General features: G+C 45.9%; 11 protein-coding genes across 11 annotated transcripts; 9 read left to right on the top strand and 2 right to left on the bottom strand.

Annotated features, from left to right (window-relative positions):
* Positions 1–912: 912 nt before the first annotated feature.
* On the top strand, positions 913–2670 carry JR316_0001936 (Cell division control protein 1; the record flags this gene model as incomplete). Its single annotated transcript, XM_047887734.1, has 6 exons — positions 913–1050; positions 1101–1342; positions 1399–1488; positions 1543–1769; positions 1817–2003; positions 2055–2670. The coding sequence occupies 6 exons, from the start codon at positions 913–915 to the stop codon at positions 2668–2670; spliced, it is 1500 nt and encodes a 499-aa protein (XP_047752657.1).
* Positions 2671–3954: 1284 nt separating this feature from the next.
* On the top strand, positions 3955–5961 carry JR316_0001935 (uncharacterized protein; the record flags this gene model as incomplete). The annotated part of the gene is made up of 5 exons (XM_047887733.1): positions 3955–4269; positions 4438–4766; positions 4852–5017; positions 5074–5505; positions 5860–5961. The coding sequence occupies 5 exons, from the start codon at positions 3955–3957 to the stop codon at positions 5959–5961; spliced, it is 1344 nt and encodes a 447-aa protein (XP_047752656.1).
* A 2209-nt stretch (positions 5962–8170) lies between these two features.
* Positions 8171–10162, top strand: JR316_0001934 (putative UTP--glucose-1-phosphate uridylyltransferase; the record flags this gene model as incomplete). The annotated part of the gene is made up of 10 exons (XM_047887732.1): positions 8171–8409; positions 8461–8594; positions 8647–9046; positions 9097–9200; positions 9254–9325; positions 9377–9427; positions 9476–9777; positions 9839–9956; positions 10015–10100; positions 10154–10162. The coding sequence occupies 10 exons, from the start codon at positions 8171–8173 to the stop codon at positions 10160–10162; spliced, it is 1515 nt and encodes a 504-aa protein (XP_047752655.1).
* Positions 10163–13583: 3421 nt separating this feature from the next.
* On the bottom strand, positions 13584–15613 carry JR316_0001933 (UTP--glucose-1-phosphate uridylyltransferase; the record flags this gene model as incomplete). The annotated part of the gene is made up of 12 exons (XM_047887731.1): positions 13584–13610; positions 13676–13786; positions 13839–14051; positions 14109–14197; positions 14251–14301; positions 14364–14435; positions 14485–14500; positions 14552–14639; positions 14690–15089; positions 15141–15283; positions 15342–15418; positions 15467–15613. 12 exons carry the CDS (start codon positions 15611–15613, stop codon positions 13584–13586), a joined length of 1434 nt encoding a protein of 477 aa, XP_047752654.1.
* Positions 15614–15966: 353 nt separating this feature from the next.
* Positions 15967–16882, top strand: JR316_0001932 (40S ribosomal protein; the record flags this gene model as incomplete). Its single annotated transcript, XM_047887730.1, has 6 exons — positions 15967–15970; positions 16031–16269; positions 16330–16434; positions 16488–16596; positions 16650–16774; positions 16832–16882. The coding sequence occupies 6 exons, from the start codon at positions 15967–15969 to the stop codon at positions 16880–16882; spliced, it is 633 nt and encodes a 210-aa protein (XP_047752653.1).
* A 505-nt stretch (positions 16883–17387) lies between these two features.
* On the top strand, positions 17388–18803 carry JR316_0001931 (uncharacterized protein; the record flags this gene model as incomplete). The annotated part of the gene is made up of 9 exons (XM_047887729.1): positions 17388–17412; positions 17466–17535; positions 17613–17684; positions 17739–17875; positions 17947–18115; positions 18181–18323; positions 18379–18448; positions 18505–18532; positions 18591–18803. The coding sequence occupies 9 exons, from the start codon at positions 17388–17390 to the stop codon at positions 18801–18803; spliced, it is 927 nt and encodes a 308-aa protein (XP_047752652.1).
* Positions 18804–19469: 666 nt separating this feature from the next.
* JR316_0001930 (U6 snRNA-associated Sm-like protein LSm2) lies at positions 19470–20135 on the top strand (the record flags this gene model as incomplete). Its single annotated transcript, XM_047887728.1, has 5 exons — positions 19470–19472; positions 19529–19626; positions 19682–19742; positions 19803–19905; positions 19981–20135. 5 exons carry the CDS (start codon positions 19470–19472, stop codon positions 20133–20135), a joined length of 420 nt encoding a protein of 139 aa, XP_047752651.1.
* Positions 20136–20293: 158 nt separating this feature from the next.
* JR316_0001929 (WD repeat domain-containing protein 83) lies at positions 20294–21523 on the bottom strand (the record flags this gene model as incomplete). The annotated part of the gene is made up of 6 exons (XM_047887727.1): positions 20294–20440; positions 20509–20732; positions 20791–20948; positions 21010–21046; positions 21100–21254; positions 21306–21523. The coding sequence occupies 6 exons, from the start codon at positions 21521–21523 to the stop codon at positions 20294–20296; spliced, it is 939 nt and encodes a 312-aa protein (XP_047752650.1).
* Positions 21524–21692: 169 nt separating this feature from the next.
* On the top strand, positions 21693–23670 carry JR316_0001928 (uncharacterized protein; the record flags this gene model as incomplete). Its single annotated transcript, XM_047887726.1, has 4 exons — positions 21693–22086; positions 22153–23488; positions 23541–23578; positions 23636–23670. 4 exons carry the CDS (start codon positions 21693–21695, stop codon positions 23668–23670), a joined length of 1803 nt encoding a protein of 600 aa, XP_047752649.1.
* A 959-nt stretch (positions 23671–24629) lies between these two features.
* JR316_0001927 (putative velvet family sexual development regulator) lies at positions 24630–26132 on the top strand (the record flags this gene model as incomplete). Its single annotated transcript, XM_047887725.1, has 5 exons — positions 24630–24802; positions 24874–24981; positions 25048–25465; positions 25808–25984; positions 26052–26132. The coding sequence occupies 5 exons, from the start codon at positions 24630–24632 to the stop codon at positions 26130–26132; spliced, it is 957 nt and encodes a 318-aa protein (XP_047752648.1).
* Positions 26133–26475: 343 nt separating this feature from the next.
* JR316_0001926 (uncharacterized protein) lies at positions 26476–27062 on the top strand (the record flags this gene model as incomplete). Its single annotated transcript, XM_047887724.1, has 3 exons — positions 26476–26564; positions 26625–26784; positions 26877–27062. The coding sequence occupies 3 exons, from the start codon at positions 26476–26478 to the stop codon at positions 27060–27062; spliced, it is 435 nt and encodes a 144-aa protein (XP_047752647.1).
* Between the last annotated feature and the right edge of the window lie 75 nt (positions 27063–27137).

The following is a 27137-nucleotide window of genomic DNA, read 5'->3' as shown; positions in this document are numbered from 1 at the left end:
GCGTTCTCCGTGCACAGGATTGTGTCTGTCCTCTCTGGGTTGAACAGCTTGATATAGCCCCAGGATTTCACCCTCATCTTCCCGGCGCTGGATATAACTTCCTCGCCAAGGCTTTGGGAGCCTCAATGTGGTTCTTCATCTTCTACCGTGCTAGGTTTGCTTGCTTTACTACACTTTCAGCTTTATTATATACTAAAGATACGCCGCAGAAAGGATGGACAGAAGTTGATTGTAAGCATTACGATGTATACCGCCCAAATGTATCCTAATGTATCCTCTATAGGGTAATCACGGATTCGTGGCTGGTGGTGGTCATGGCGGTCACCATTAAACTAATGAACAGTTTATAGACCCACAAGTGCAATATCATATTAGACTATCAAACCAATATTTGGGCCATCCTATGTTCCCAGCATTAATGAGCTACGTTCCGGTTCCCACTTCGCCTCTGGAATTTCCGTGTCTGAACGTGTGGACTGTGAGGAGCACATCTTAGTTTACCCTGTGCCTCCTCATTGCTGCTCTCGCTCTGCTCACTTCCCCCCGATCTCAGAAACATACAGTCGCACAGCCTTTTTTCTTATTTGTCTATCGCTAAACGTAACCCTCTGACCGGAGTCTCCTTGCACGATCAATATTGAAGGATTTTGAGTGTTGCCTGAATTCTGATACAATATACTTTCTGTGGTTTAGATAACAAAACTTAAAGCCAACAGTACTCTAGAGATCTGGTTGACAGAAGAATTTGCTACCAATTGTAGGTTGTGTAAATTGATTACTTGACATGGTACATTTCGGTCACGGTGTTAAGGTGTGTTTAACTCTGATACTAATAGGACTTGTTTGAGACTTGTATTGGCGTTTGATCGTCCTATTTCAACAATCTCTCAACCACGTTGCAGCTGGGAATGCATGGCAGCCTTCTCCAGAGGACGCACAGTCGTCAACTCCCTCAGGGTATTCTGGGTATTGGTGATTCTTTGGTATGAGGTTTGGACATGGGACGCGAGTGTTAGAAGTTGCAAATGGCCGGACTCGGCTCTACTTGCGGTCTGTCCCTATTACGTCGCTGATATTTCATTGCTTATCAAGGTACTCAGGACAATCTAGGTGTAGAAGCTTCGCATTCTAAGCCCACCCATGTTCTTCTTGTGGCTGACCCTCAAATCATTGATCGACACTCTTATCCAAGTCGCGGCCTCGTCCTTTCATACATCACACAATTTCTTGTTGACCTAAACCTTCGAAAGAACTGGAGGACTGCTCTGTACAAGAAACCTGATGTGGTGGTGTTTCTCGGTGATATGATGGACAGTGGTCGGTTCGTAATGACGGATGAAGAGTGCGTGTCTGAGAACTTTCCCCTGAGTCCATCCCTTAACCAACTTACTTCGTTAGGTATAGCGAGTATTTCAGTCGCTTCAACAAAATATTCACCCTGAACGTAGATATCCCCGTGTATTTCATTCCAGGAAACCACGATGTTGGGTGCGTCACGTAATTTATCTGTTCGTAATGCTGTCGTCCTGAAAGTGCTTCCAGCCTTGGGGCGAAAATTACTCAGTTCTCTGATGTGGCTCGGGCTCGATACATCGAACATTTCGGGCAACCTAACCAAGAGATTTCTGTGGCAAATCATACTCTTGTACTTTTTGACGCTCCTAGCTATGCTGACGAGGATTCCCAACGCCATGGTCAAAAGAAATCATTCGAAAGATGGGATCCTGTTCCTTACGGAGCCCTCGACTTTATGAAGAAATTTCCATCCCGTAAGTCCACTATGCTCAAAGCTAACAAAACATTCAACATTCTCTAGGGCCACATCCAGACCCAGTAATCCTGTTATCGCATATACCCTTGTTCAGATCGGATGGAAGGTCATGCGGTCCGCTACGCGAGAAGGGTACAATAAGGCCAGGCGTTGGGCTTGGTTATCAGAACACTCTGGAGAAGCAATCATCTCTGCGACTTCTAGAATTTTTGACCCCGACAGTGGTGTACAGGTAAGTCGCGTTATTGTTTCTGATACCTGATTTTTTAACTGTTGTTTGTAGCGGAGATGACCACGATTACTGCGAATACACCCATGTTTATCAACATGGTGGCGTAGAGAAGATGGTCAGAGAAGTTACGGTTAAATCTCTGTCCATGGTCATGAACGTTCGCCGACCTGGTTTCCAACTCTTATCTTTGATGCCCACAAACATCAGAGCGAGCGACAAACCCACCTACGCCGACGCACCCTGTCTACTTCCAGACCAACTTGGGATATACCTGGTTGTTTATATTCCCCTTCTAGCAATATCCCTTGTTATTGTCCTTGCATCAAATATGGGGCAGCAGGCACCTAGACGGTATAGACAGTCATTCTCAAACGACGACGTTGAGGCAGAAGGCAGACGGGACACATATCCTCCAACATCTTCTGGTCAGGGACCCTCCCCTGGCTGGTTTGTGATACAAGACCATCGTCGTCAACAGAATACTAGTATCTCAAATAACTGGCCTGGAAAACTGAAGGACTTGCTGGGATTGCTTTATTCAGGGAATTCTCGATTTGCGTCATATCGTCGGACCTGGCCTGGCATCGTCATAGCTGATGTTAGAGATATTGCTATCTTTCCTCTACTAACCTTCGTGCTGACTACTTGGTGGGTGACCTCCCACTGAGTTGCTATTTGTACGCGATAATTCGGTTGGACACTTTACTATGCCATGTAATTTTGGACTATTAACTTATACGCGTTTCACGGGCACACCTTGTCCATGAGATTTTGTAGTTTGTTGTAATAAATAAAGAAGGCAAAAAAGCTCGTCCTGGCGCAACCCACAGATTACAGATTTGGACGCCCGGCTTCATGGTACTGTAACGTCTTTTCCAAAAAAAAAAAACTTAAAGAAGCCCTACGAGAACGTAGATATGTCTTGTGGTTTTTGTATTTACCAGAAGCCACCAGCTACACGGACTTGACACGGACTTAAGAATTGCTTGATCTAATTTCTCGTAAGATTCTTGGTCACCAATGACCATCATGTGCCAAAGCCCAAGCAACAAGTCATCCAAGATCTATCCCAACACAAACCAATCATTTCTACCCCATGGCTTCCTGTCGTCCGCCATAGTTGATTTGAATGATCTATGTCTACTCCTGGTTGTCGAGTCTGTGTATACAGGACAAATAGAGGATACAGAAAGAGTCTGGTAATGCATCGGGATCTTACAGCAGGGACTGGCTCAACCAAGGCTCAACCAACAAATTTTCGGAAATTTCGGAATATCAGGATTAATGGGGATCGGTATGTTCTAACGAGCTGTGGTGCCCCAACTTAACTTAAACTTCGCTTGAAGTCAAGTTTGTGAAGGTTGTTGATTTTTGGAGACCAATGTGACCCAACACGGCAAGTCGATTCATAAAACCCACGGTCAAGATGGTGAGCAGACCATGGCACCCTTCGTTTACATATGATGGTATTACTGACGGAAAGTAGACACCATAACACCCTTTACCTCCTCCTTGAACCGATTTCTAATTCCTAAGGGCAAATTACTATCGCAGAATTGTTCGGCATTCTATTCATTTGCCTTTTCATGGAACTGTTATAGGCACCGTTGGGCCGTTAGGCCGTCTTATTTTCTAATTATAACCAAACTTGTGTGGGGATACACAACCAAAGTGAGGTGATGATATGCCAGAATGATGCTTGCCTTGGCTGCATTAAAGACTTACGTTCCGTTACAGGAATTCCACCACCTTCCTTCCCTCACGCAATATACGCAGGAAAGCGCAGTGCCTTCAAGCTGCCTGCTGCGTTCGATGACCAAGGCGTTCTACCTCTAACTATACTCGACCTCCCCCAGTAGTGCAGTCTTGAACCCTTATCAGTGCGAGACTATTGTGCCTTTTTGCGTCACCTGCCATTCAAAGTTCCCGAGCCTTGTCTGCTGGTGGCACCATGTCCATGGCCACACCTCCACCGTATTCAAGTCAGCGCAGGCTATCAGTTGACGTTGGAAGGCCAGCCGCGCCCTCGCCCGACCCTCCTGTATATTCAACCCAGCCGCATGAAGACGAGGAAACTGTTGCATCTACGCCGCGCGTGGGATCCATAACCCCTCAAGGGACATTCATTAGGCAATGGGGTCAGGCAACCCTCATTCTGAAAGACCAGGAGAATGGTGCGCGGCTCCCAACGTATAGTCGTAATGGGAGAATCACTGGGGAGATTGAGCTGAAGAATACGGATAAAATCATTCGGGTCACTGCCAAGGTGAGTTCTGGCACGATGTGTTTTACGCTGAGGTGGTACCCATCACCTCTCCGTTCGTGCTTGAATTTAATACCAAATATATATTTTTGCTTTCATCTTGGCCTTTTGGTCTTAACTTTCGAATCTGCTGATGAATTCTAATGTCGGCTCGTATATTCAATAACAAAGCTTCAAGGGCATATGAGTTTATCATCTGCAGACACTGGCTCAATGGCGGCCTCTCTTGTATCGGAATCGCAGGTCCTGTGGAAGCAGCAACCCGCAGATGGTACCACCACCGATACCGCAAATGACCAACGATGTCCTTCAATACTGCCACTTTACATCCAGTTTCCGCACTTCTACGAAGTGGAGGGAAAGAATTGGAGGTTGCCTCCCTCCTTTGAGGCGACATTCCTCGGCATACCTGCCTTGTTCGTCCGGTGTATGTATACACTCAGTATCACGATCACCAGAACGAGGTCCTATCACCTGGCGTCTTGGACTACAAATAAAACGTGAGTTTGATTTGTACTTACCAGCTTTACTAAGACATTCGTTTATGGTTCGTGGAGAGTGTTCCTGATCTAAAATTGTATTCAGATACATGACGATGGTCAATTTTCGCCCTAGAACGCGCCCCAGTCGTCCCATAATTCTTTCTGATTCCGTCTTCTCGTCCATTAAGCCTGATCCAGAGGAATGGCTGCAGGTTGTGGCGACAATGGGAGTTCGTCCAAAGGCCAATATAAAACCTATAGAATGCCATGTGAGTGTGCTTTTTCTGATACGACACAGAAGCGTGCTAAAGTATTGTCCGCAAAGCTATTCATACCTTCTGTTCAGACTTTTGCTCTCACGGACACGATCCCGTTCCATCTTCAGTTGTGTAGTTCCTTGGCCTCATTCCGAGAATTACTTCCGCAGTCCAGTCCGCATTTACGAATCACAAGCCCTACGCTTTCGAAGATAGTGGGTGATCCTTTCGCTCCAGACTGCACCATCCGCGTCTCCATCGCGCGGCAGGTGGTAATTGAAATCAACGGGAAAAGACGATTCAGAACATTTACTATTGGAATGGGAAAAATGTGGTCGATTCCACCACAAGCTACCGCGGTGAGCTTTGGAGATCATCGAGGAAGTGACAGTACATCCGAGGATCCAGATGCAGACATCAGTCTGGATTGGCAAGGAGAATTGAAATGTTGGGGTGAAGTGACCAGCGGGGGGTTTAGTGTCAGCAACCTGATAGTTAAGGTTTGTCTACCTCTTCATGTTTTGATTTCATCGTGTCACTCACTGATATACTCATGCATTGTGTTTGTTCTCGGGCTTTTCATCTCTATCTTCTTGTTGGCATCCGGAATGGTGTCGGCGACTGCATCTTCGTTCCTCGACTGTCGTGCGTGTGTATGAATCTGCTCGGCTGCCTGCCATTATTATGCTTTTATAGGACTTCCTTGTGCTCTCATTAGGTCCATCCTTTCCACGATCCTCACCGCTAGTACCGCTTCAGCTCTCACATCCTATCAGACTTGTCACGGACTCGTGGATAGATGTTGATGTGCAACATCCAGGCGATACGTGATCCACGATTGTGATGCGGTGCAGCGCGGAACTGGGCATCGGTTCCGTTTCCCCGAAAATATGGCTCCCCTCAACGAAGAGCTCGGCGAGGCATTGGATATTGAACGAAAAATGGATGTTTCATAATTTTATTGGGTACGGTCATGCTGTGGATGCGGCTCTTGGGTTTTAGGATGGATTTTTGCTTTTACATTTTTTCTATGGCGTCTGATGTACTTGTAATCATGATACACCGGTGTTTCTGTGAACACAGTTTTGGAATGCATGACAGCAAACTGTCCCTGTTAAGGAGCTGGACGTGTACATTGAACTCTATTGTTCCGTCTATTCCGTTTTGTTGTGCATGTTCGAACATCAGATTTCGACTTCTCAGTTGACTGCGCTTTGAGTTTTTGAGGAAATGCACACTCAAGCTAATGGACATTGGTGGCATAAAGGTGTTCGCTTACAGCTCCGTGCTCGTGATAGTTCCTCTCGAAGGCATGCCATGCGAATGATGGACAGATCGATTTCAGGACGGATGGACAGGTCGACGCGATAGACAGTGACGTGGGCAAGTTGGGCCTGTTTAAAGGACCCCGGGCACTAACATACTGTGGAGAATTTGCGACGCATTGTTCAGTCGTACGTGGATGGACTAATCTGGAAAACTTTATTCCATTTTGGGTTCATATGGAGCTTCCATATGAATGCTGTTTGTTTGCTGAAATATCGAGTGGATTTGGATGGTTAAAAGGTCAAACACTCATGATACGGTCTGCTCGCTAACAAGAGTGCCATGAATAGCTGTATAGGAGTACATGGTGGGTGTGGCTTTTCGGATGCGTGTACATTTGCGTTAAGTGCTACAATTGCAAGGGTTCAGGATCTAAAAATTTTGGCACACCGTATGTACCCTTTGCCTCGTTTCCAGGACTATTCGAATGAGAGAGTCAAAAGTTCTCCACTTGGAATGATGATTGCCAGGCATGAAATTTTGTGCTGGAACGTTTGGAAGGCGTGCGGTTGCCCACAACGGGCTAAATTGGCCACATCAACGATATTAAGTCTAGCCGACAGAAGGGTACTACGATGTGGAGTAGAAAATTTACAAAAGATCAAAGGTATCCATGAACGCCGCCGCTAGAATACACATTACATTGAATATGGCCCGCCAACGTCGTTGGGAGTCATCAAGCTCGAACATCCCTACTCAGGGGGTAATTCTTTGACAAAATAGCCTGTCCATGCGTGCAAAGAGAGATGCAATTTGGTGGTGATCATGGGGGACCTTGGTCTTAGGGGTTTGCCGAATGTCATGTTGAGTTTTCCTTCGGAAAGCGTCGTGGAATGCACAAGGCGTGCAATGTGTTTTTCTTCAGGCTTCTAAAAATTAATGCCGTGAGGCGTTCGAATATTTCCTTCGCTTTCTTGTGAAATAGGAGTTGAAGTATATTTAAGTAGTCGGATGAGCGCCCAAGGAGGTAAACTGGAGCTTGAGCCTGGGTGAGTAGCTAGAGTTAAAAGTACAGATTTATTGCCTATTTCGAACCCAGTGCGCCACAGAATACTTCCTATAGGTGTGTGCAAAGTGTTCAGGGAATTCTTGATGATGATCGACTGTGATCAAACGACATAAATATGCACCTCGAAGTGTGCAGTGCCGGCATATACAAGTTCTCCAACAAATGAAGAGCTTCACTGAAAACCAGCGCGGCATGTTCTTCGAAATTGCGAGCCTGTTGCCATGTACTCGTTCGGCAAGGGCGGAATCAAGGAAGCTGCTTGGCGTCTATGGAGGCGACAGAGTGAAGAAAGAGGGGGCTCTCTGGGGTCCCCCAGGGCTTTTTATAGAGAGACACGGTCTGGAATAGCAGCAACGTAAAGAACCTCAAATGGAAGTGAATCGAAGAAGCGGTAAAAGACGGGAGGATATACGCATGTGGCAAGATCGGCCGCTGATAAGAGGGCGACCTGATTTAAAATATGGACATGATGTACGTGGTATATAAGCCGAGAGAGGAAAGGTACGGGGAGTGAGACGGGGAAATACGCGCGACTGGATGTATGCATGCACGTTTGTACGGCGACCATAGGCAGATCGAAATAGCTATAAAGCAGAGAGCTCTGTGCAAGCCCTTTCTGCCCCTCAGAATAGAGCCCATCCGTGAGGAGCCCGACCACCCCCAACGTCATCACAGACCAAGACCGCCCCTCCCACGAACCCCCTCTGCGCCCCAGCTCATCTCCACCAACACAACCGCGCCGGTTCATATTAACAGGTCCGTTTATTTACCCGCCAGTTCAACTCCCGCTCACTTTCTCCATCCACCACCACCACCACAGTCCAACAACCATGTCTTCCTCACTCATGCCCCGCAGCGACTCCTTCAACGCCCGCGTCCGCGGCACCAGTCACATCGACTTCAAGACTGCCACAACCGGCGTCGCTGCAAAGTCAATGCGCAACGAGATCTCCCGTCTCGTCTCCACTGTCGAGGATCCTGCCACAAAAAAGGCCTTTGACACAGAGATGCAGTCCTTTTTCTATCTCTTCACCAGGTATCTCGCCGAGCGTGCAAAAAGCGTCGATCTGTGAGTATATGCGCCTTTTTTCCCCTCTTCGCGTCCTCACCCCCCCTCTAGTGACTGGGATCGCATCAAGTCCCCTGCTGATGACCAGATCATCCCCTACGCCAACCTCCCTGCCCCTAAAAACTCCTCCAACCTCAACAAGCTTGCCGTGCTCAAGGTCAACGGTGGTCTCGGTACATCTATGGGTCAGTATTTTTGTTGGCGTGCAGATTACCCCTGTTGACATCTACCCCTAAGGCATGACCGGCGCAAAGAGTGCCCTCGAAGTCAAGGACGACATGACCTTCCTTGATCTCACTGTTCGTCAGATCGAGCATCTCAACACTACCCACCGCGTCGATGTCCCCCTCATCCTCATGACCTCATTCAACACACATGACGACACGCTCCGCATCATCAAGAAATACGCCAACCAGCAGCTCCGTATCACCACCTTCAACCAATCCCGCTACCCCCGTATCTTCAAGGAGACCCTTCTCCCCTGCCCAAAGCGCGCCGATGACGACAAGAAGCACTGGTACCCTCCTGGCCACGGAGATCTCTACAACGCTCTCCTCCACTCTGGCGTCCTCGATCAGCTCATTGCTGAAGGCAAGGAGTACCTTTTCGTATCCAACTCTGATAACTTGGGTGCCGTGTTAGTGCATTCCATTTGTCTTGTCAATGTGGTATTGATTTGCTTTTCAGTGTCGACGAGAGTATCCTTCAGCACATGATTGACACTAATGCCGAGTTCATCATGGAGGTCACTGACAAGACCAAGGCTGATATCAAGGGTGGAACTCTTATTGGTGTGTCTAACTTGAAAAATTCTTCTTCTTCGCTTGCTAAACCTTTTAATCAGATTATGATGGCTCTGTCCGTCTCCTTGAAATCGCCCAGGTTCCTTCAGAGCACGTCGAGGACTTCAAATCCAGTAAGTAATAATGTATATCGCATTGTAATGACCATTCTGATCCTCTTTTAGTCCGCAAGTTCAAGATCTTCAACACCAACAACTTGTGGATCAACTTGAAAGGTAATCATCATCTTGCAATCTTTTAATCATTGCTCATTACTTTTTCAGCTCTTAAGCGCATCATGGACAATGAGGGCCTTGAACTCGAGATCATCATCAACCCCAAGACCACCGATGATGGACATGCCGTCATTCAGCTCGAGACTGCTGCCGGTGCTGCCATCAAGCACTTCAAGAACGCTCACGGTATCAACGTGCCCCGTAAACGCTTCTTGCCAGTGAAGAGCTGCTCCGATCTTTTGTTGATCAAGAGTGATATCTACTCACTCCAGCACGGACAACTCGTTATCAATGAGCAGAGGATGTTCGAGACAACCCCGGTCATTAAACTTGGTGACCACTTCAAAAAGGTAAATATATGCGCCTTTTTTCAATTATATTGGCATTTCTGATAAATTCTCCCATCTATAGATCCAACAATTCCAGAAGCGATTCAAGAAGATCCCCAAGATCCTCGAACTCGACCATTTGACCGTCACCGGTGACGTATACTTTGGGCGCAACGTGACACTGCGTGGAACTGTCATCGGTTCGTTTGCTTTTTTTTCTTTGCAAAATGTGGAGCTTTGCATTGACTTTATTTTCAGTGGTTGCCAACGAAGGACAGCGGATCGATATTCCCGATGGCTGCATTCTAGAGAACAGGCTCCTCTCAGGAAACCTGAACATGATTGTATGTCTTCGTCGTCTTTGCATCTCTTTCACTCTAACCATTTTATTTCTTAGGAACTCTAATCTTTTCAATCGTTCAAGATACCCGTTGATTTGCGTCGATATGAAACAATTTTTTTCAATCGATGGTTATCCATTTCCATATCATAGATTTTTTCTACCCCTATATTCGTTCTTCACTTTCCTTGAACCCAAAGAAACACAGGCCTGGCTTACACCCTGTGCCAAAACGACATGATTCCGAAACGACAAAATCCGCTCTACAAGGACAATCTTTACTCATCGCACTATATACAACTATTTTAGTAAATATTTCTCTTCTCGCCATCCATGTCCTCGCCTTCATGATCTACCCTTCTCTATTTTGTTGTGCGTTTTTGTCACAAATGTTTTCCTCCTCTCTCTTGCATGCGTGGATCTGGATTGGATTTGGAGTTACAGGATTATTTACCACAGTCTCTTGGATACATATAATAATTTTTACACTCGTTTATTTTGTTTTTTTAGTTTCCATTATACTTAGACTTTTTTACTGGTTCCAAAATGATCTCGGGGCTTCATTCTCGCTGCGTTCGATCGAGCATCTTCAGAGCTTCGCATTCCTCCTAAAAGTCGGCCATTGTTCGATTCAGTCCAATGCCGTGGCCGCTGCGTATCTCCGAGAAATGAAAAGTGGGCAACTTAAAAAAATCATTATGCACCGCCTATCTTCTTCACGGATCAATGAAAGTAATCGATGGAAATTTTTTAAAGCTCCATTCCTATTCGTCTTGATAACTTTATCTACACCGCCCCGAAGTCGGGCAGTTGGGTGGCTCGACCTATTCACCGAGATAGTGCCGGCTTTTAGTCGGAGGGACTCAAATACATTTGTTTCAAGTTTTTTTTTCCCTAGGAATACAAGTACTACACATGGTGCGGGATACAATATGCTGCCAGTGGAAGCTTACACGAGTGATGGTATGGTACGACTACGATCGCGGTCCGTATGTAATAGCCTGCGATCCGCTCCGACGTCCGTAAAACACGCATTTGAAAGGAAACCATTTATTCCCAATCAGATTTACCGAATAGGGAAGGAAGTATGCCATTCATGGAAAGAAAGAAAGAAAGAAAAACCAGCGGTGTATTTGGCTTTCTTTTTTTTCAGAATAGGCGATGTGAGACAGAAAACCCCACCCTTGCAGATCTTTCACAGGAGAAAGATAGGGAGGCGGTTATGTCGTTGTTGTTGCGATGAATACTGCGATGACAAAATCATTCTGCATGACTGTAATAGGTCATATTAGTCTTATTAGACCGGTGAAATACTCAAAGTTAATGGCGCCTCACTACAGCAGATAATATCCCGGAGCAGCACCTGCATATACAAAAGCTTTGTTAAGTCCACATACAAGCGGGGAAATGACGGGTGAAAAGGTACTGACGGGAACACGAACACGGATAGTGCATCTTTGATAAAGTAGAAATAAGTGGCAATGCAGAAAACTTGAGAGGCGAATCAACCGAAATTCAACCTTTGATTCAGACTCTGCAGGAAGAGAGGAATAAGTACTCACAAGCGAGGGTTAAATAAGATTCAATGCTCGTGTCTATAAGCCATTGCATGATACGCATTCTTCCGCGACTCGTAAACATTGCGCGCTTGAATGCCAAAAGAACAATGAAGAACTGGACTGCAGCTTCTACGGCTCTATTCAAGGTCTGTTAAAACGACAGGATAAAAAAAGGCAGAGCACGTACGTGTACTTCACAGAAAGGCTCCTGCGTACAGTGTCCCTGTCCTCCGCACCAATGGAATAGTCGCGGGTGAAATAGACATACGCAACAAATATCCCAAACATGATTTTAGACAATATCAGACCATAGACAAGGAAAAGCACGCTTCGGCGTCTGTGATAAATTAAATAAACTGTGTACCAAGGTAAGCAAAGGACAATTCATGAACATTCTGTGTAGCATACCCCGTTGGCTCAGAATATAATCGAAGGTGCACAACAATGATTGCCAGATGATGAATTTGTACAAGAGCCATCTGATTAGACCTGGTGGCAAAGGCTGCGCTGGATCGAGGTTTTGATACTTTGAAGCATTACGAGAGTGCTGACTATATCACAAGGTCAGCGTTTACTTTGAAAGAAAAAATTGTGATAATGAAGCTTTCGTACATGTGAACAACGAAAATGAAATATCGAGAATACAGATAAAGCCCCTTCTCCAAAGTAAATTTATGAATAGTCCTGCGACATGACCTAAAAGTAAATGCACGGTCAAATGGCCAAGAAAAAAGTCTCGAAACCACGCACTTCCAAATGTGCTCCACCTCTTCTGGGAAGCTCGTCAAGAGCTCACATGTATTTAGCACCAAGCCAATATCTATTTTCAATCAGCATACCATACATGACACAAGACATCAAACTTTGATACTTGCAAGATGCACACTGGACGTACTCCATCGTATAAATAGGGGTTTCAGTAGGACGATGCAGCGGACACAGGTTGGAGGGGGGTCGTCGCTAACCATTGTCGAGCAGCTTTATTAACTTTCAGTGAGCCGTTACGTTAGGCACCTGAGCGTCGGGAGCGAACACAGACCCTGACGAAATGCGGTGATTGTAAAATTGTGTGGCGAGAGAAGTAGCGCAGATTTCTCCTGAGCAATATAATTTAGTGTCGATTTAGGCGGTCTCGGATGTATAGGGTCGGGTCAAGTGGGATAGCATGATTTATACACATTCATAGGAAACATGTATTTTTGTAAATTGTGAAGTGGAACGCGTAGGTTTCGAGCCGTCTTCCTTGGTTGCGACATGCCGTAATTGCCCAGGCAAATGGTAAAGAAAGAATTAGCGTTGTATTGAATAGAAGAGAAAATCTGTAATCTGCGCCGATTAAACTTGGAGACGAATATATATTCAATACCCAAAGGGAAAGATGAAATATAGTTTATTGTTCATGCCAACGATTAAACGCGATTTGGCTGCCCATAAACGATATTAGATGTTTATCGTTGAATGACGTTTTACTTTACTTAAGCAAGTACACTCACAAGAGTCATCAGCATTTGGATGGAGACGAATGCCCCTCGACGTAACGTTAGCGTTTCACTCAATTAAATTGACCGCGCACGGTTTCCATCTGTCCTGGCACGGGCAGGCACAATCGATTGCGCAATGATAAATCAGTCTGATTGCTTGACACCTGCCCAAACTCCCGTTACAGGTTGTAACTTGTAATAACATATAGCAGTCGAATCCAGTCGACCAAGAAATAACTATACGTAAAATATACTTATAGCTCCTGCGTGGAAAATGATTTATGAAGGATTCATTTGGTACTATGGTCTAAAATTACTTACGATCATATTCAAATTGCCGGACAGCAAACCTGTTGACCGACCAAAGACCGGTGTCAGAGTTGATGAAAAAATGACTACTCAAATAAACGACTCAACGGTTCTCAAGAACACAACCATCGGGTATGTCTATACGCTGGCCTTCATTTGCAACGACTGCATATACGGGTTTTGTTATGATAAAATTCTGCAATGCAAGGGGAGAGGGCAATACCTATCACCGTGCCACGAAGCGTTACATCCCGTCCAAAGTAGACGTCCCCAGCTACAGTCAAATGATCCAGTTCGACGAGATGAGGAATTTGCTTGAATCGTTTTTGAAACTGCTGAATCTAAAACGAAAAATTTAGTCATGCATTGAATTGAATGGAAATTTTCATTCACCCTTCTGAAATGACCTCCAAGCTTGATCACGGGAGGTGTGCCAAACATTCGGCTCTCGTTCATGATAAGGCGTCCATGTTGGAGGGAAAAGACATCACTTTGAACGAGAAGAAGATCTGAGCAATCTTTCACAGGTAAAAACCTAGCCCGCGGAACAAGAACACCATGGGCATTTTGGAAGTGTCGGATTGCGGAACCAGCAGCTGTTTCCAGCTCAAAAACATATGACACATGAGCACATATGCCATTGCAGTATTGATTTTAGCGTACCTGGAGAACGCAGCGACCATCATCCAATGACTTGGAAGAACATATGATATCTAGAGTCATGTCACCCGCCTCGAGTAATCGTTTCAATGCTAGAAGTAAACATATCGTAAGCTGATATCTTTGAGGAGCGAAAAAAGTAAACCTTTTAAGTTGATCCATAGGTTATTAGTGTTGAACATTCTAAAACTGCGGGCTTCAGACATGGTTTGTCAGTCATGATCGCGATTAAAAACATATATGTATGTATATATTCACATTGATTAAACTCCTCTGCATGTTCCTCTGGGATTTGCGTTGTCTCAAGCAGACGGATGTTCCCATCATAATCTGGGACAGTGTTACTGGTATACAGATGGAATAACGATTGCAAATTTACTAATCAATATGCCGCCCTGAGAATGGTATTAGGGCGTTGTGGAAGCTGGATTAAATTGAGGGCATACCTTAGTATCAACTTTGGTTTTTTCTGTCACTTCCATGACGAATTCGCTTTTTGTGTCCATCATGTGGTGAAGAATTACTGGATCGACACTGAATATGGAATCAATGGGGTCCTTCATATACGAGGTGTCTCAACTTACACTGCTCCAAGGTTATCCGAGTTCGAAACAAATAAATATTCCTTTCCCTGGGCAAGTAGATTGTCAAGGACTCCGGACCGGTGCAATGAATTGTACAAATCTCCGTGCCCTGGAGGGTACCAAGCAGATTTTCCCTCGAGCACGCTTTTGGCAAATGGCAACAATGTTTCTTTTAAGATACGAGGATATCTCGATTGGTTGAAAGTTGTGATCTTGACTTTGCGATTAGCATATTTCTTCACAATCCGAAGGGTATCGTCTTCGGTGTTGAAAGATGTCATCAAAATGAGAGGAACCTCTGTGTGGTACGTGGCGTTGAGATGTTCGATTTGCTGGACGACCAAGTCCAAAAAGGTGAGTTTGTTTTGAACTTCAAGGGCACTCTTGGCCCCATTCATACCTACAAATTATTAATACTGTTACAATTGGGGAACTGGCAACAATCACTGACCCATAGAAGTCCCGAGACCACCATTGACCTTCAAAACCGCAAGTTTATCCAGGGGAGTTGGTGTAGGCGACTCTGGTTTCTGAGAAAGACGATCGTAAGGGATCATTTGGCTCCCTTCTAACGGTTTAACTTGCTGCCAATCTCTATTGGACGAACACATCAAAGGACAATTAGCAGGCAACATAAATCTGTTTTTCATACAAGGCAGGTCCTTCGGACAGTTCAGATCTATAACGTCTGTAGAGAGCGAGGAACGGCAACAGCTCTGCTATGAATAACTGTCTAGAGTTCATGGTAGCTCATCGCTGGAATGAGGCCGAGCACACCTTTCTGGGAATTGATTCACGAACTGTACTGACAAGCCTGTCAAGTTCATCGCTCATAGGCTTCGCGACATCTGAGCTTGGTAGTTCGGGGAAATACTTGGCAGGACGACGACGTAGACGAGAAATCGGTTGCTTGAAAAGCGGCATACTGACGAAGAAGAGGTAATGGTTATAATTCCATCTTTCTGCACATCTCGACCTTAATAGTGCCATGCCACGCAAACGTGGTCAACCTGCGTTAAGAACATGTGGCAATCGATCACTGCATGCATTCTGAACGCGACTAGGGAGCGCCTTTCAAGCAATCGAAAAGCAGGCAAGCATACCATGAATAAAATGGAAGTGATGATAAATTAATAAGAGGGGTTAGCTTGGCCAATAAATGAAGTACATTTTCGGAGTATGCCGATCGGAGTTTGAACCGTGTCCAAACCTTAATTCGCACAATCATCACAAACCTTGAGTACTCAACAAGACTCCCATCCTCAAGACACTTCGACATGGGTCAGTGCTGCAAAAATGCTATCCATTCGTCTCCATCCTGATAATGGTGCATTTCATTAGGTATCTCCCGCTCATCACGCCACAAGCGCTCGGCGACCGGTGGTCAACGCTCCCACTACCGCAAGAAGAGAAAGTTCGAGCTAGGCCGCCAGCCCGCTAGCACCAAGCTGGGAGCCAAGCGCGTCCACACCGTTCGCACCCGTGGAGGAAACGTGAAATACAGGGCCCTTCGTCTTGAGTCTGGAAACTTTGCCTGGGGATCTGAGCACACCACCAGGAAGACGAGGATTATCTCCGTCGTATGTGTATTCGTTTATTATTGGTAAAAGTCAGCTTCGTCTCAAATCTGGAGCTTTCAGGTTTACAATGCCTCCAACAACGAACTTGTCCGAACTAACACCTTGGTCAAGAATGCCATCATCCAGGTCGATGCTGCTCCTTTCCGTCAATGGTACGAGTCACACGTAAGTGCGTCTCCTCCATTTTCCATCCACATCATTTATTTTTTTCTCTCCAGTACGCCCAACCCGTAACCAAAAAGGGCAAAAGCACTACCACCGAAGCTGCTGCCGAGCCCGTGAAACTTTCGAACCACGCTCAACGCAACTTGGACGAGAGGAAGAAGGGTACGTGATTTGAATCTGCGTGCGGCGTTTAGGTATATTAATAATATATCCAGAGGCCAAGATTGACCCTCTCCTGGAGAGTCAGTTCGCTGCTGGTCGTCTGTACGCTGCCATCTCAAGCCGACCTGGTCAATCCGGTCGTGCCGATGGTTATATCTTGGAAGGCAAGGAGCTCGAGGTATGCCTATCGACCCGTATCGTTTTCGAATAATCATTGATTGTTTCTTCCCTTTAGTTCTACCTCAGGAAGTTGAGGACCAGGAAGGAGAAGCATGCCCATGCTTAATTTTCTGCTTTGTCTTGTTGTAGTACGTTATGTGGGTGGGGCACCAAAATAGCGCATATATTGATTTTCTTCTCTACGACCATGCCTGTATGTTCAAATATATGCGTCTTCAGAAACAAATCATGCTGTTCATAGGACGAAGTTTTGGTGCAAAGTTTGATTATTAGGTCATATCTTGCTATCCATTGTTTATTCTCTCAATCAAAGGTCTCTGAGAGTATTATCCGATCGATCTCACGGTTGTAGGAAGAAAAGTACATCCTTGTTCATATTCAACTCGGTAACACCTTACTATCGGGGCATTTGCCACAGACTATCCGTGAAGTCACTGCTTCCGACCCATGGACAAGACCAATCCGCTCATCTGGTTCCTTGCCGCTCAAGGCACCCTTACCAAACTTTATAAACTTGGAGGAATTTTTTTCGATCCTTATAGGAGTCCTTCGCCTATTGTCATTGTAACTCGCACAGGTGAACACTACGTCAGGAAACTGCTCTCCATGTCATGAACACTCTGCGAGGTGCCTCATGTGAGTATCCTTTTCTCTTGGGGGCTGCCTGCATCACCTGTAATCCTTCTTAGATGCAGGTTTGGCGTTCTCTACTTGGGAGATTTTAATTACGCTCCAAGATGAGGTAGATCTGATGTGGATGTTAGTCTAAGCTGGTATACCCTCTAAAATTTTGACCACTGACTGAACGTCGTCCTGGCTGTCACTCACTCGTGTAGGCACCCGAGGAGGTGGACAATCATCACGCTTCTTTACTTCTTCGTGCGATACTTTGCTTTGGCTGTTTCAGTGTGTGTATGAGACGTGTAGACTGCGATGTAAACGTCATTGAGCTAGAAGCGCAGGAGTAACACCATCCTTGCGACTATCCTTGAGGCTCGATATCCTGTATCTCGAGAGATATGTCGGCTGTGGCTCTCATACCAAGCCCTTTCGGTCTATCTGCTATTGGGCGCGGTAGATGTCATTCTGATGATTAGAGGTGTGCTTTACGGGTCTCATTGCTCCGATCACTTCTGACATTGACTTCTATAAAATTGATTTTTATTGCAGTATATGCCTTCTACAACAGGCGCCGTTGGATTGGAAGATTGATGCTGGCTTTGGTGTTCCTTAGAATCAGCCTTTCGTCTGCAAGTGCTGTGATGACAGTTCCAGACCAAGAGTTCAATGAAACTTGCTTAAACAAAGATGTCCCATCTGTTGTGATGTATTTCTTCATGTGCGTTTTAGCTTCCATACCTTTTCTATTCTGTGTTCCTTATTCGTTGATCATTATTACAACAGAATGGGGGAGTTTCTTATACAAAGTGTCATCCTCGGCCTTACTGTTTGGAAGCATCTGGTTGCTCTGCGTGCCGGTTGGGCGAGCACACCTTTAGTGGCGTTGCTTTGCAGAGACGGTGCAACCACCTTTACAGTTATTATAGGTGAGTTAGAGTTGTGGTATTTTAACATATCCCGTAACCTTCCAGACTATTACAGGCGTCTTGATAGGCACTTTGGTATATGCGCGCCTCGAGTACATGCATGACTCTGCCCACGCCGTCTTTCCGTGAGTTATAGAAGCTATCATCACTCTTCGATTTTCCTAGATTGACAATCAAATAGTTCCTTTATCTCGATACTGTCCTGTGTAGTGAGTGTATATTGGCTGCTCGCATTGCAGAGTTGTGTTAATTTGTTGCGGCTTACAGGGTTGTCGCTTGATAATTGGCATGCAGAAATTGGCCGCCAACGTTATGGTACCGGAAGCCGCCCTCCCCACGGACAGTCATGAGTTCACAACAATTATAGAATCTTTGTGGACAAGGACGCCCTCTATAATACCCGGGACATCCCTTGCTAGAACGTCATCCATTCAGACGGGTCTGGGATCTCAGGCTCGATCTCACAGCATTGCTTCTTAGTGCAGTGGAGAGATAAAAATACAAGAGTCCGTTAAATCGGTATTCAGCTTGCTGACTACGTCAGAAGGACATAAAACCAATTTGATCTCACATTTGGGAGAGCGTTAGCTTGGAATTTAAGTCGCATCCATGGAGTGGGAGCGCAAGAACCTGGCCATGGGTACGCATAATGGTGGAAGAGGGCGGAACAGCGTCTGTCTTGTATCCCAAAATACGGACCTCTAGGAATGGGGAATAGTTCTATAACCGGTGATAGTTATTGCAACAAGCCCATTAATCGAATTATTCTCTGATCAAAAGCGGGTCCTCCTGTACGGCAGTAAAGCTACCGACAACCCAAAGGACAGTTTGAGGTTGCAGCCTGTAGCCAGCTACTACATCGATCTAAGCCCTGGATAATCCGGAAATATGCCGTGACTGCAATACGTATAATATACTGTCAGACATGTATTAAATGCATGCAGATGACTGGATTGTTGAGGCGCATTAAGATGCTTTACGAGTACGGAAAGTTCTTGACTGGTGTCAAAGTGCAAAAGTCAAGCAAGTTACCCATCGCCAAAAATAGAGTCGTGTTGTTGATGGGAAACAAGAACAAACATCATGAAAGCATTCTGATAGCGTGCGCCAATTGTAAATGAATTTGCTGGTTCATTCACCTTTCTAATGGTATGTCATTATGCAGCGTGTTTCGCATCGACTTGCTAATTATACGCTTATCCTAGCTAATCTTCTCCGTATTCAAGACTCTGACCGACCAGCAGGTCACTGTGGAGCTTAAAAATGACCTCTCAATCACTGGTGTTCTGAAATCGGTCGACCAGTAAGCTCAGAAATGCGGCATGCCCAAATGCTCAGCACTGATTTGGGGATGATAGGTTCCTGAACATCCGACTTGATAATATCAAAGTGGCGGATGAGAACAGACATCCACACATGGTGCGATAATCAAGACAATGTGTTGCAAGCAAGGCGTTCTAATCACTACATTATGCATAGATGGCAGTAAAGAACTGTTTCATTCGCGGATCTGTCGTCCGATATGTCCAGCTTCCACCGGAGCACGTCGATACCCAGCTTCTAGAAGACGCGACGCGTAGAGGTAAGATTTTGTCACTCCTTTACACGTATTCGGAGGTTTTAACCTGTTACGCTATTCTCAGAGGCTTTGAACCAGAACAAAAGACAGTAGACGTCGATCTATCCCTTTACTTCTTTATCGCAAGAATGTACATTATATTCACTTCACGACAGATGATCTATTTACACAAGCAACTCTCCAATCTATACGGTCAAGTTGACGCGAGTGAGGTCGGATTTTTGGATGAATGAAGGTGTGAATAAATCCGAGCCTTTGGCGACTTTTCGACAGTGGAAATCAAGAAAAACTTGATTCCAAATCCATTACCAGTGCTGCGTGCGATGGGGCGACGCGACTATACCATCTTAGGCTAGCTGTCACGGTCATATTTCGAGATTTCCATCAACGGTCAGGCATTGTCAGGGTACCTCCACACTTTAACTGTACCGTCAGCGCTTGCTGTGATCATTTCACCTGCCTCTGTGGGGTGGTGTTCTATCCAGGTGATAAGTTTTGAATGGACCTTAGGCGGAGGATTTGGTTGCATAATTTTGGCCTAGGAACAAGACAAAAAACAAACGCGTTTAATTAGCTATATGGCAAAATATTGACGGCAGCACTTACATCAACCAAATCCCAAGCCCAGACCTGTCCTTTCTCATCGCCGCATATGACTGTTGCTTCTCCGTGGCCGAAGCAAGCACGACAACGATACGATTCATTTACATGACCTGTGAAATCATTCAGCATCTTGCCAGTTGAACAATCCATAAGTCGTATATGGCTGTCGAGAGTGGATACGAGATAAGTCTGGTTATCTTGAGTAGGAATCACCGATGTTACGGGATCTGAATGAAAAATTACTGAGAAAGTCTATTCAGTTGACCATAAAGAATTGGTGCTTACGACCTATGAAATCTGAGCGAAGCTCTCCCATGCGAAGGTCGTACGTGCGAACATGACCGTCTACTGAGCCAGTAATGATGAACGTTGGGCCGACGTGTATAGTCTGAACTGCATCTCGTGCTTCTTCGAGAACTTGAATTGCCTGCCTTGTCTGAGCCCTGTTATTATATTATTACCGAGACCTCCCGGCATCGGAGAATGAGGCATATTGGGACGAACCTAAGATCCCACAGCCTCACAGTCGAATCGAAAGATCCTGATACATACGTCAATTAGATATGCAAAAAAAGACAAACAAAAACCACTAACCGCTTGCGACGACACTAGCATCTTCATTGAATTCCACCACATTTATCTTCCCCATATGTCCCGCAAGACGCCTTGTTGTCACGCCGGCAGCGACATCCCACAGAAAAACAGAGCGATCACCGCCGGACGACGCGAACTTGGCGTTATCCTGAGACCTTCTTGATTATTAGAATCGTTCTCTAGGCTAAAAGGTAAAAGAGTCATACACTGAGATAGACAGTATCTCATACCCATGAGCGGTAAATGCTTTTATTTCTGTCCCCAGGTTAGCATTCCATAGCCGGACAGCTCTGTCTTGACCTCCGGTTAGGATGTAACTGGCAGATCCTTTAGAATAGCGAGCGACATTAACTGCGCCTTTGTGGTTTTCCAGTGTAGTGTGTAAGCTGCGTGCGAGAGGTTTGATGCCACGAGAAGGTGCCATGGCAGATTGAGGTCTCTCAGCGTTCAGGTGTGGAAGTTCAGAACAAAGCACAGTCCGAAGCAGAGCAACAGTGAGTGACGGTAGGCGGCCCGCGCACGTTATCAGAAAGCGTGACGACTTTTACTTGGCAACCTCCTTAGAGTCATTCTGTCAAGTTGGCCACCAAACTATGACGAAACGCAGCTTGTCTCCTGCACATCTGCCACCTGCAAAACGCGTTCATACATCAGGGAAGACAAAGCATCATCCTGGAAATGTTCTCAGCTTCGAGAATTCATTATACGACGAACTTATATTGTGCATATTCTCGCATCTGACTTGGGTGGATCTTTGTGTAACTCAGTCGACAAGCAAGAACTGGGCTCGGCTTGCCGCGGACAATGAACTCTGGAGAGAGCAGTATCTTAAAGTCTATGGTAGAACTCGTCTAAGAGGCGCAAGAGGTTTCATAGGCCGCTTAGATGGTCGAGATGTGAAACCACTTCCTGGTCGAGCTGTCGTAGATCCCAATCAGAATAGAGATTGGAAATGGATGTTTCGTATAAGTTCGAACTGGAGAAACGGTGTGTTGGCGTTATTTCACTTTATTAATTGGATCTTCTGTTGTATCTGACTATGGAATCCAACAGGACGTTGCCTCGTGGAGAAGTCATCCACAAATGTGTCTGAGCATCCAAACGATCCTCCAAAAATTTATCCAGAGGGGACTCACGAACAGACGCATATTATTTTAGCAGGAACTATGATTATTTTTGCATCATCAGAGCCAACATCACATCCTTCGGTGATCCTTAGCAGCCAGACCACTTCTCGCTATGTTATTCCCTACTATGATCAGCAAGACTCCCACCGCTTACCAGTTTGTATCACCGCACTAGCTCTAGATCAATCTCCTCCTACAACTGGACATCTATCACTTGCGTGTTTCGTTTCCACTGGCGAATTCACTGTGTTCGATTTCAACCCGTCGTCACCTTCTCATACCGTTTCGAAGAAGTTCGTGTACCAACCTGCTCGAAGAACAGCGAGGACAATGAACATCATGCAGGCCGCATACTATCACCCGCTTCTTGTCACGGTATCTACCATCTTTTCACTCTCTATCTATGATCTATCATCTGGAGTGGTTCGCCACACACAGACTCTCAGCACTTTCACATCTTATCCACCTGTATCCCTTGTCCTATCTTCGCCATCTCCAGGAAACTTTAAACTTGTCATTACCTATTCAGTTCCTGTCTATCCAAGGCACTGGTCTGTCGGTGCAACGGAACTCATCATATCTAACCACTCGGAAACTGCTTCCGCCAGCGGTAGGACAACTCCGACAGTATTCTCTTCGCCTTCATTTCGTGAAGATTATAAATATCCCTTGACCTCGACCATGTCTGTGATAACAAGTCGAACGATCCGCGCTTTTGATATGCCATCGAGTTGGGTTAATGATAGTACACTTCGTGCAATGAGGGAACAGTGGGGGCGCAAGTTGCTCAATGTTGCAGATGCTCAAACGGATGGGAAATGGGTTGTCCTTGCCCCGGGGACAAGCGTCTATCCCATTTATGGACATCAACGCATTCCATCTTTCCACTCTTCATTAGATTCTTCATCGTCAGCTTCTTCTGCGTCAGCGCTACATTCTCCAACGAGTCTACAACTTTACAGACTAGTCCTTCCAATTCAGTCCAACTCCATTGCAGCATCTCCACCGAAATTAAATTTCGTTCGCACATTGCACGGTCAAACCAGCCCCGTGTCATCACTTGCTCTTTCAGATGGGCGTTGCGTCAGTCTTGGGCAGAATGGAAGCATCTGGGTTTGGGATCTCGAAGCAGGGACTGGCGCTGAGGTTGCTGGAGCTGATGAGGCAGCGGCGCAACTTATGCTGCCACTGACCAAAGGAACAGTGTCATTTGATGATAGACGAATTGTTACCGCGCATAAAGGGAAGCTCGTTATTCGACGGTTTGATATCTAGACGATTGTTGTGTCCATTTCTTTTTGTCCTCCTTCATAGTCATGAGACCAGTGGACATCTCTATGACATTTACCTCGGTGCGTTACTCCTCCTATCATGTAGTTAAATGTCCGATTTCCTCATCTTTATTTTAGGTTGCACATGTTTCTCCTGTATTCTTATGTACTGATATACTCATATTACGAAAAGATAACCCCTCGAGGCTTCCTGCTCCTCCGAAAAGTTGTCACCAGATCCCTCAACAGCTGAAGACCAAGATACTTTTCTTAATTTTCCAAGTCCTTGTAATGTATTCTACCCGCTATATGCCGAAAATACTGTTATCAAATTCATGAAACTCTCTTGACGCTGTCGATGGTCGGCTCTTCTCCCGTTTCATCTCTTTTGGGGACAAGGACCTGTTAATGGTCTTTGGCTTTCAACTTGGTCTCACAGCCGATTATCAAGTCTCAACAATTCATTATTTCTCGTAATCGGCGCTCGGTTGTCAAATAATCCAGATTGCGAACAGTCGTCGCATTTACGCCTGTGATCGAAGGTGGGCTTTTTCATTATGCAAAGGTTCTTAATAAGTGGTTTCCGTCCAGATTGTTCCCTAAGCTCAGGGCCGCCAAATGACTCCGGTGGGTTCTACGATTGGATCCAAGGTGTCAAGATCCGTCGGAGAGTATACGAGATTGCTCGCGTCATGCCTTGTATTCGTTTTTTTATCCTTCGTTGTCGGATATCCTTCAGTACTGGAAAATAGGACGGGCCGAATGATATTTTCAGTGAGCTTCATCGTTCCTATCTGCGGTTAGTTAACCATGATCAGAATATAATGTCCGAGCGACATGAGTTACTACATAGAGATCCACTATCTGCAAAGGCTATCCGACTTGAGGCGGAATGGGCCGTTGGAGTCTTTGTGTATGCGTTCAAAGGAGAATACCGCAAAAGGAGGGATGTTTATTTTTTGCTATATAGCAATGCTTGCTGGAGCGTGCTTTGGCTGGCTAACATCCTCTTCAACCTTCCAGTTGGTCGACATCGCGACGCAGTCACAGACAGCGTTCTCCACAGATTTTTTTAAATTATCTCTTTGAAAGCTTCGTAGGAGTATCAGATCCTCCATTTGATCGTTGTTCGATGGCGTCAGGACGAAATCCACAATCCCGCCAAAACGCCGGTTTTGATCAGACAAGGATCGGCCTTCAAGCGCCCATTATTGGGGAGCCTATGACGTTTGCGACAGGCCAATTTGCAGGGCGGACGATAAGAGTAGAGCTGGAGGAACTTCAAAAGGCTGAATCGGGGAGAAAGTGAGTGCCCGCTTTTCACAAAACTTTTTTAGGCCCCTCCTCCTCTTTTTATAATCTTACTGTTTCTAAAGATATGCAAAGGTTGATCGGAGACCGTTGGATCCTCCACCTGCTGTTCTCCTCCGTCTATTCGAAACGGACCCGCAATCTGGTGAATGGGAAAGAGAGTTGTTGTACGAGTGAATTGAACTTTTAACCGTTTTGTGACTTCTTGGGCACATATTGACTAGTATAACCTTTCACAGGGACGTGTACAATGTTGGACTCATGTGCACCGTTGACCTGTTTCCGGTGCCAGAATCTTTTTACGATGCTAGATCTGCAACGTCGCAGTCACCAGAACCTTCTTCGTCACACGACCGCGATTCTAGTGGCAGACATCATCTATATCAGCCGTTGACGTACTTTCCTCTCCATCCGTACATGAGCATGGAAGCTAGTGGCAGCAGTCAGACGCCCATGATGCCGTTTCAAATTCCACGCCGACAACCTATGCTGGCCAACGTGCACTCGTCGGACCCACCCAACGATGTCGCCATTCGCATCGGAAACCACCTCGTCACCGAGTCTTCCAAGCTCACGCCCGCCCTTGTCGGCGAAAAATTTGCAGAACCGACTCTTATTGACCACAGGGGCAAGAAATGCCTTGTGTTCGTTTTTGGGGTGAGTCACCTACCCTTTGTGCTTTTTTTTCCTTTTTTTGCTCTTTTCTTTGGCTTCGTTTCGTTGCCCTGTCGGCCCTTGCCAGGGCGGCGATCAAAATCTCAAGAAGATGGAACGACGACAACGTTTTTGATACTCGCGCCTGTAACATACTTATCTTGGGTTGTGATCTCGGACACTGCCCCTTGGCGAGAGAACCCTCCTCGTATCCGATATTTTGGTTTTGCATTTTAGACGACTGTGGGTAATTTTTGGTTTGAGAAGAACGCTGACTTGTTTTTTTTTGTTTTTCTTTTGGTTGCCTTTTTCACTGTTTCTATTCTATGCGTTTATGAATGACAGGACCTTGCCGTGCGAAGGGAGGGTGTATTTATACTGCGGTATAGAGCGTTCGATATCTTCTCGGGTATAAATGGCAGTCCGCCTTCTCCTGTGCTTGCGGAGCTTTATGGTGGACCCTTCAAGGTGTACTCGACTCGCGAATTTCCCGGGTTGGAGCCGTCGACTGAGCTGACAAAGGTGTGTGCTTCAAATTGCATGGTCGAATACGTCAACAGATTCCAAAGTCACTACTTTTTTTTATTAGAACTTGTCGAAATACGGCGTTCGTGTGACGTTAAGAGATGCAGAGCGCAAGTCAAAGAAACGTAGTAAATCTGACGAATAAGGAGACTATTGCGACTGGCGTTGGCGCTTTTTTTTGCCCTTGTTTTATTGACCTTTTTACTCCAAGTTGTACATTTTCAATTCAATGTCGTTCGGATGTTTTCCCGGTGGGCCGAACGAGTTCGCGGCCTTTCGATTACCCGTGACTGAATGTCCACGTGACCGTGGTGTACGGTTACAATGTTGGGCAGGGTCCTTGAGGGCGCGTCATGAAAGTTGCAAACTCTAAACCTAGGGATTTGGACTTTTTTGTTGTTGTTATTGTTGCAAACACCTGCATAACCTGCCGTTGCACCCCATTCATCTCGCCTAAGGAGTTGTAAACTGTGTAACGAGCAAGGTGGATGCCGCAACAGCCTGAAAGCGCAGCTCGTACGAGAATATGTAAGGTGGACGAAGGGATGATCAGCAGGAAAATCCGCGTTGCGGGGCGGTAAGAAGGATGGGTGTGGGTTTGAAGCATGCTCCGAAATTAATGTGCGTGTATGGACAGAATCACATCTTACAACGCGGACACGGGGCTAGCTGTTCTGCTGGACGGCAAGTTCGGGCTGCTCGTCGATACAGAATTGGCGCTGGACGAATCGTCTGGCGAATGGGCGACAGAACGCCTGTGCACTGTGATGGTGATCGGGCACGTGGAACGCACAGAGGTGGGCGTGTTTGTCTTTTTTTTCCTTTTCTTTTTTTTTGTGTTGCTTCGATTTGAGTGGTGTGAATGATATGTCTGACATTTTTTTCCCAGCAGTCATTCGCAGCAGCAGCAGCGCCACCGCGGCTACCTGCGCACGCGTCTACAGTGCAGATTGATATGAAACTTGTATTACGAGCAATCCTCATAGTTAGATCTCCAGATTTGGACTTGAAGCTGTGGAACAGCGTGCTGGAAGAGGCAGAAAAATGTCGCGGGGAATCAGAAGACGTACAGTGACTGGGCCTCGTGGCTGTTGGCGGACGCACGGTGGGATGGGAACTGATATGATGAAGTGGACAATTGAAGAAGGGA

This window comes from Psilocybe cubensis, chromosome 2 (assembly GCF_017499595.1).
Source record: "Psilocybe cubensis strain MGC-MH-2018 chromosome 2, whole genome shotgun sequence".
Lineage (NCBI taxonomy): Eukaryota > Fungi > Basidiomycota > Agaricomycetes > Agaricales > Agrocybaceae > Psilocybe > Psilocybe cubensis.
This window is presented reverse-complemented; position numbering and strand designations above follow the sequence as displayed.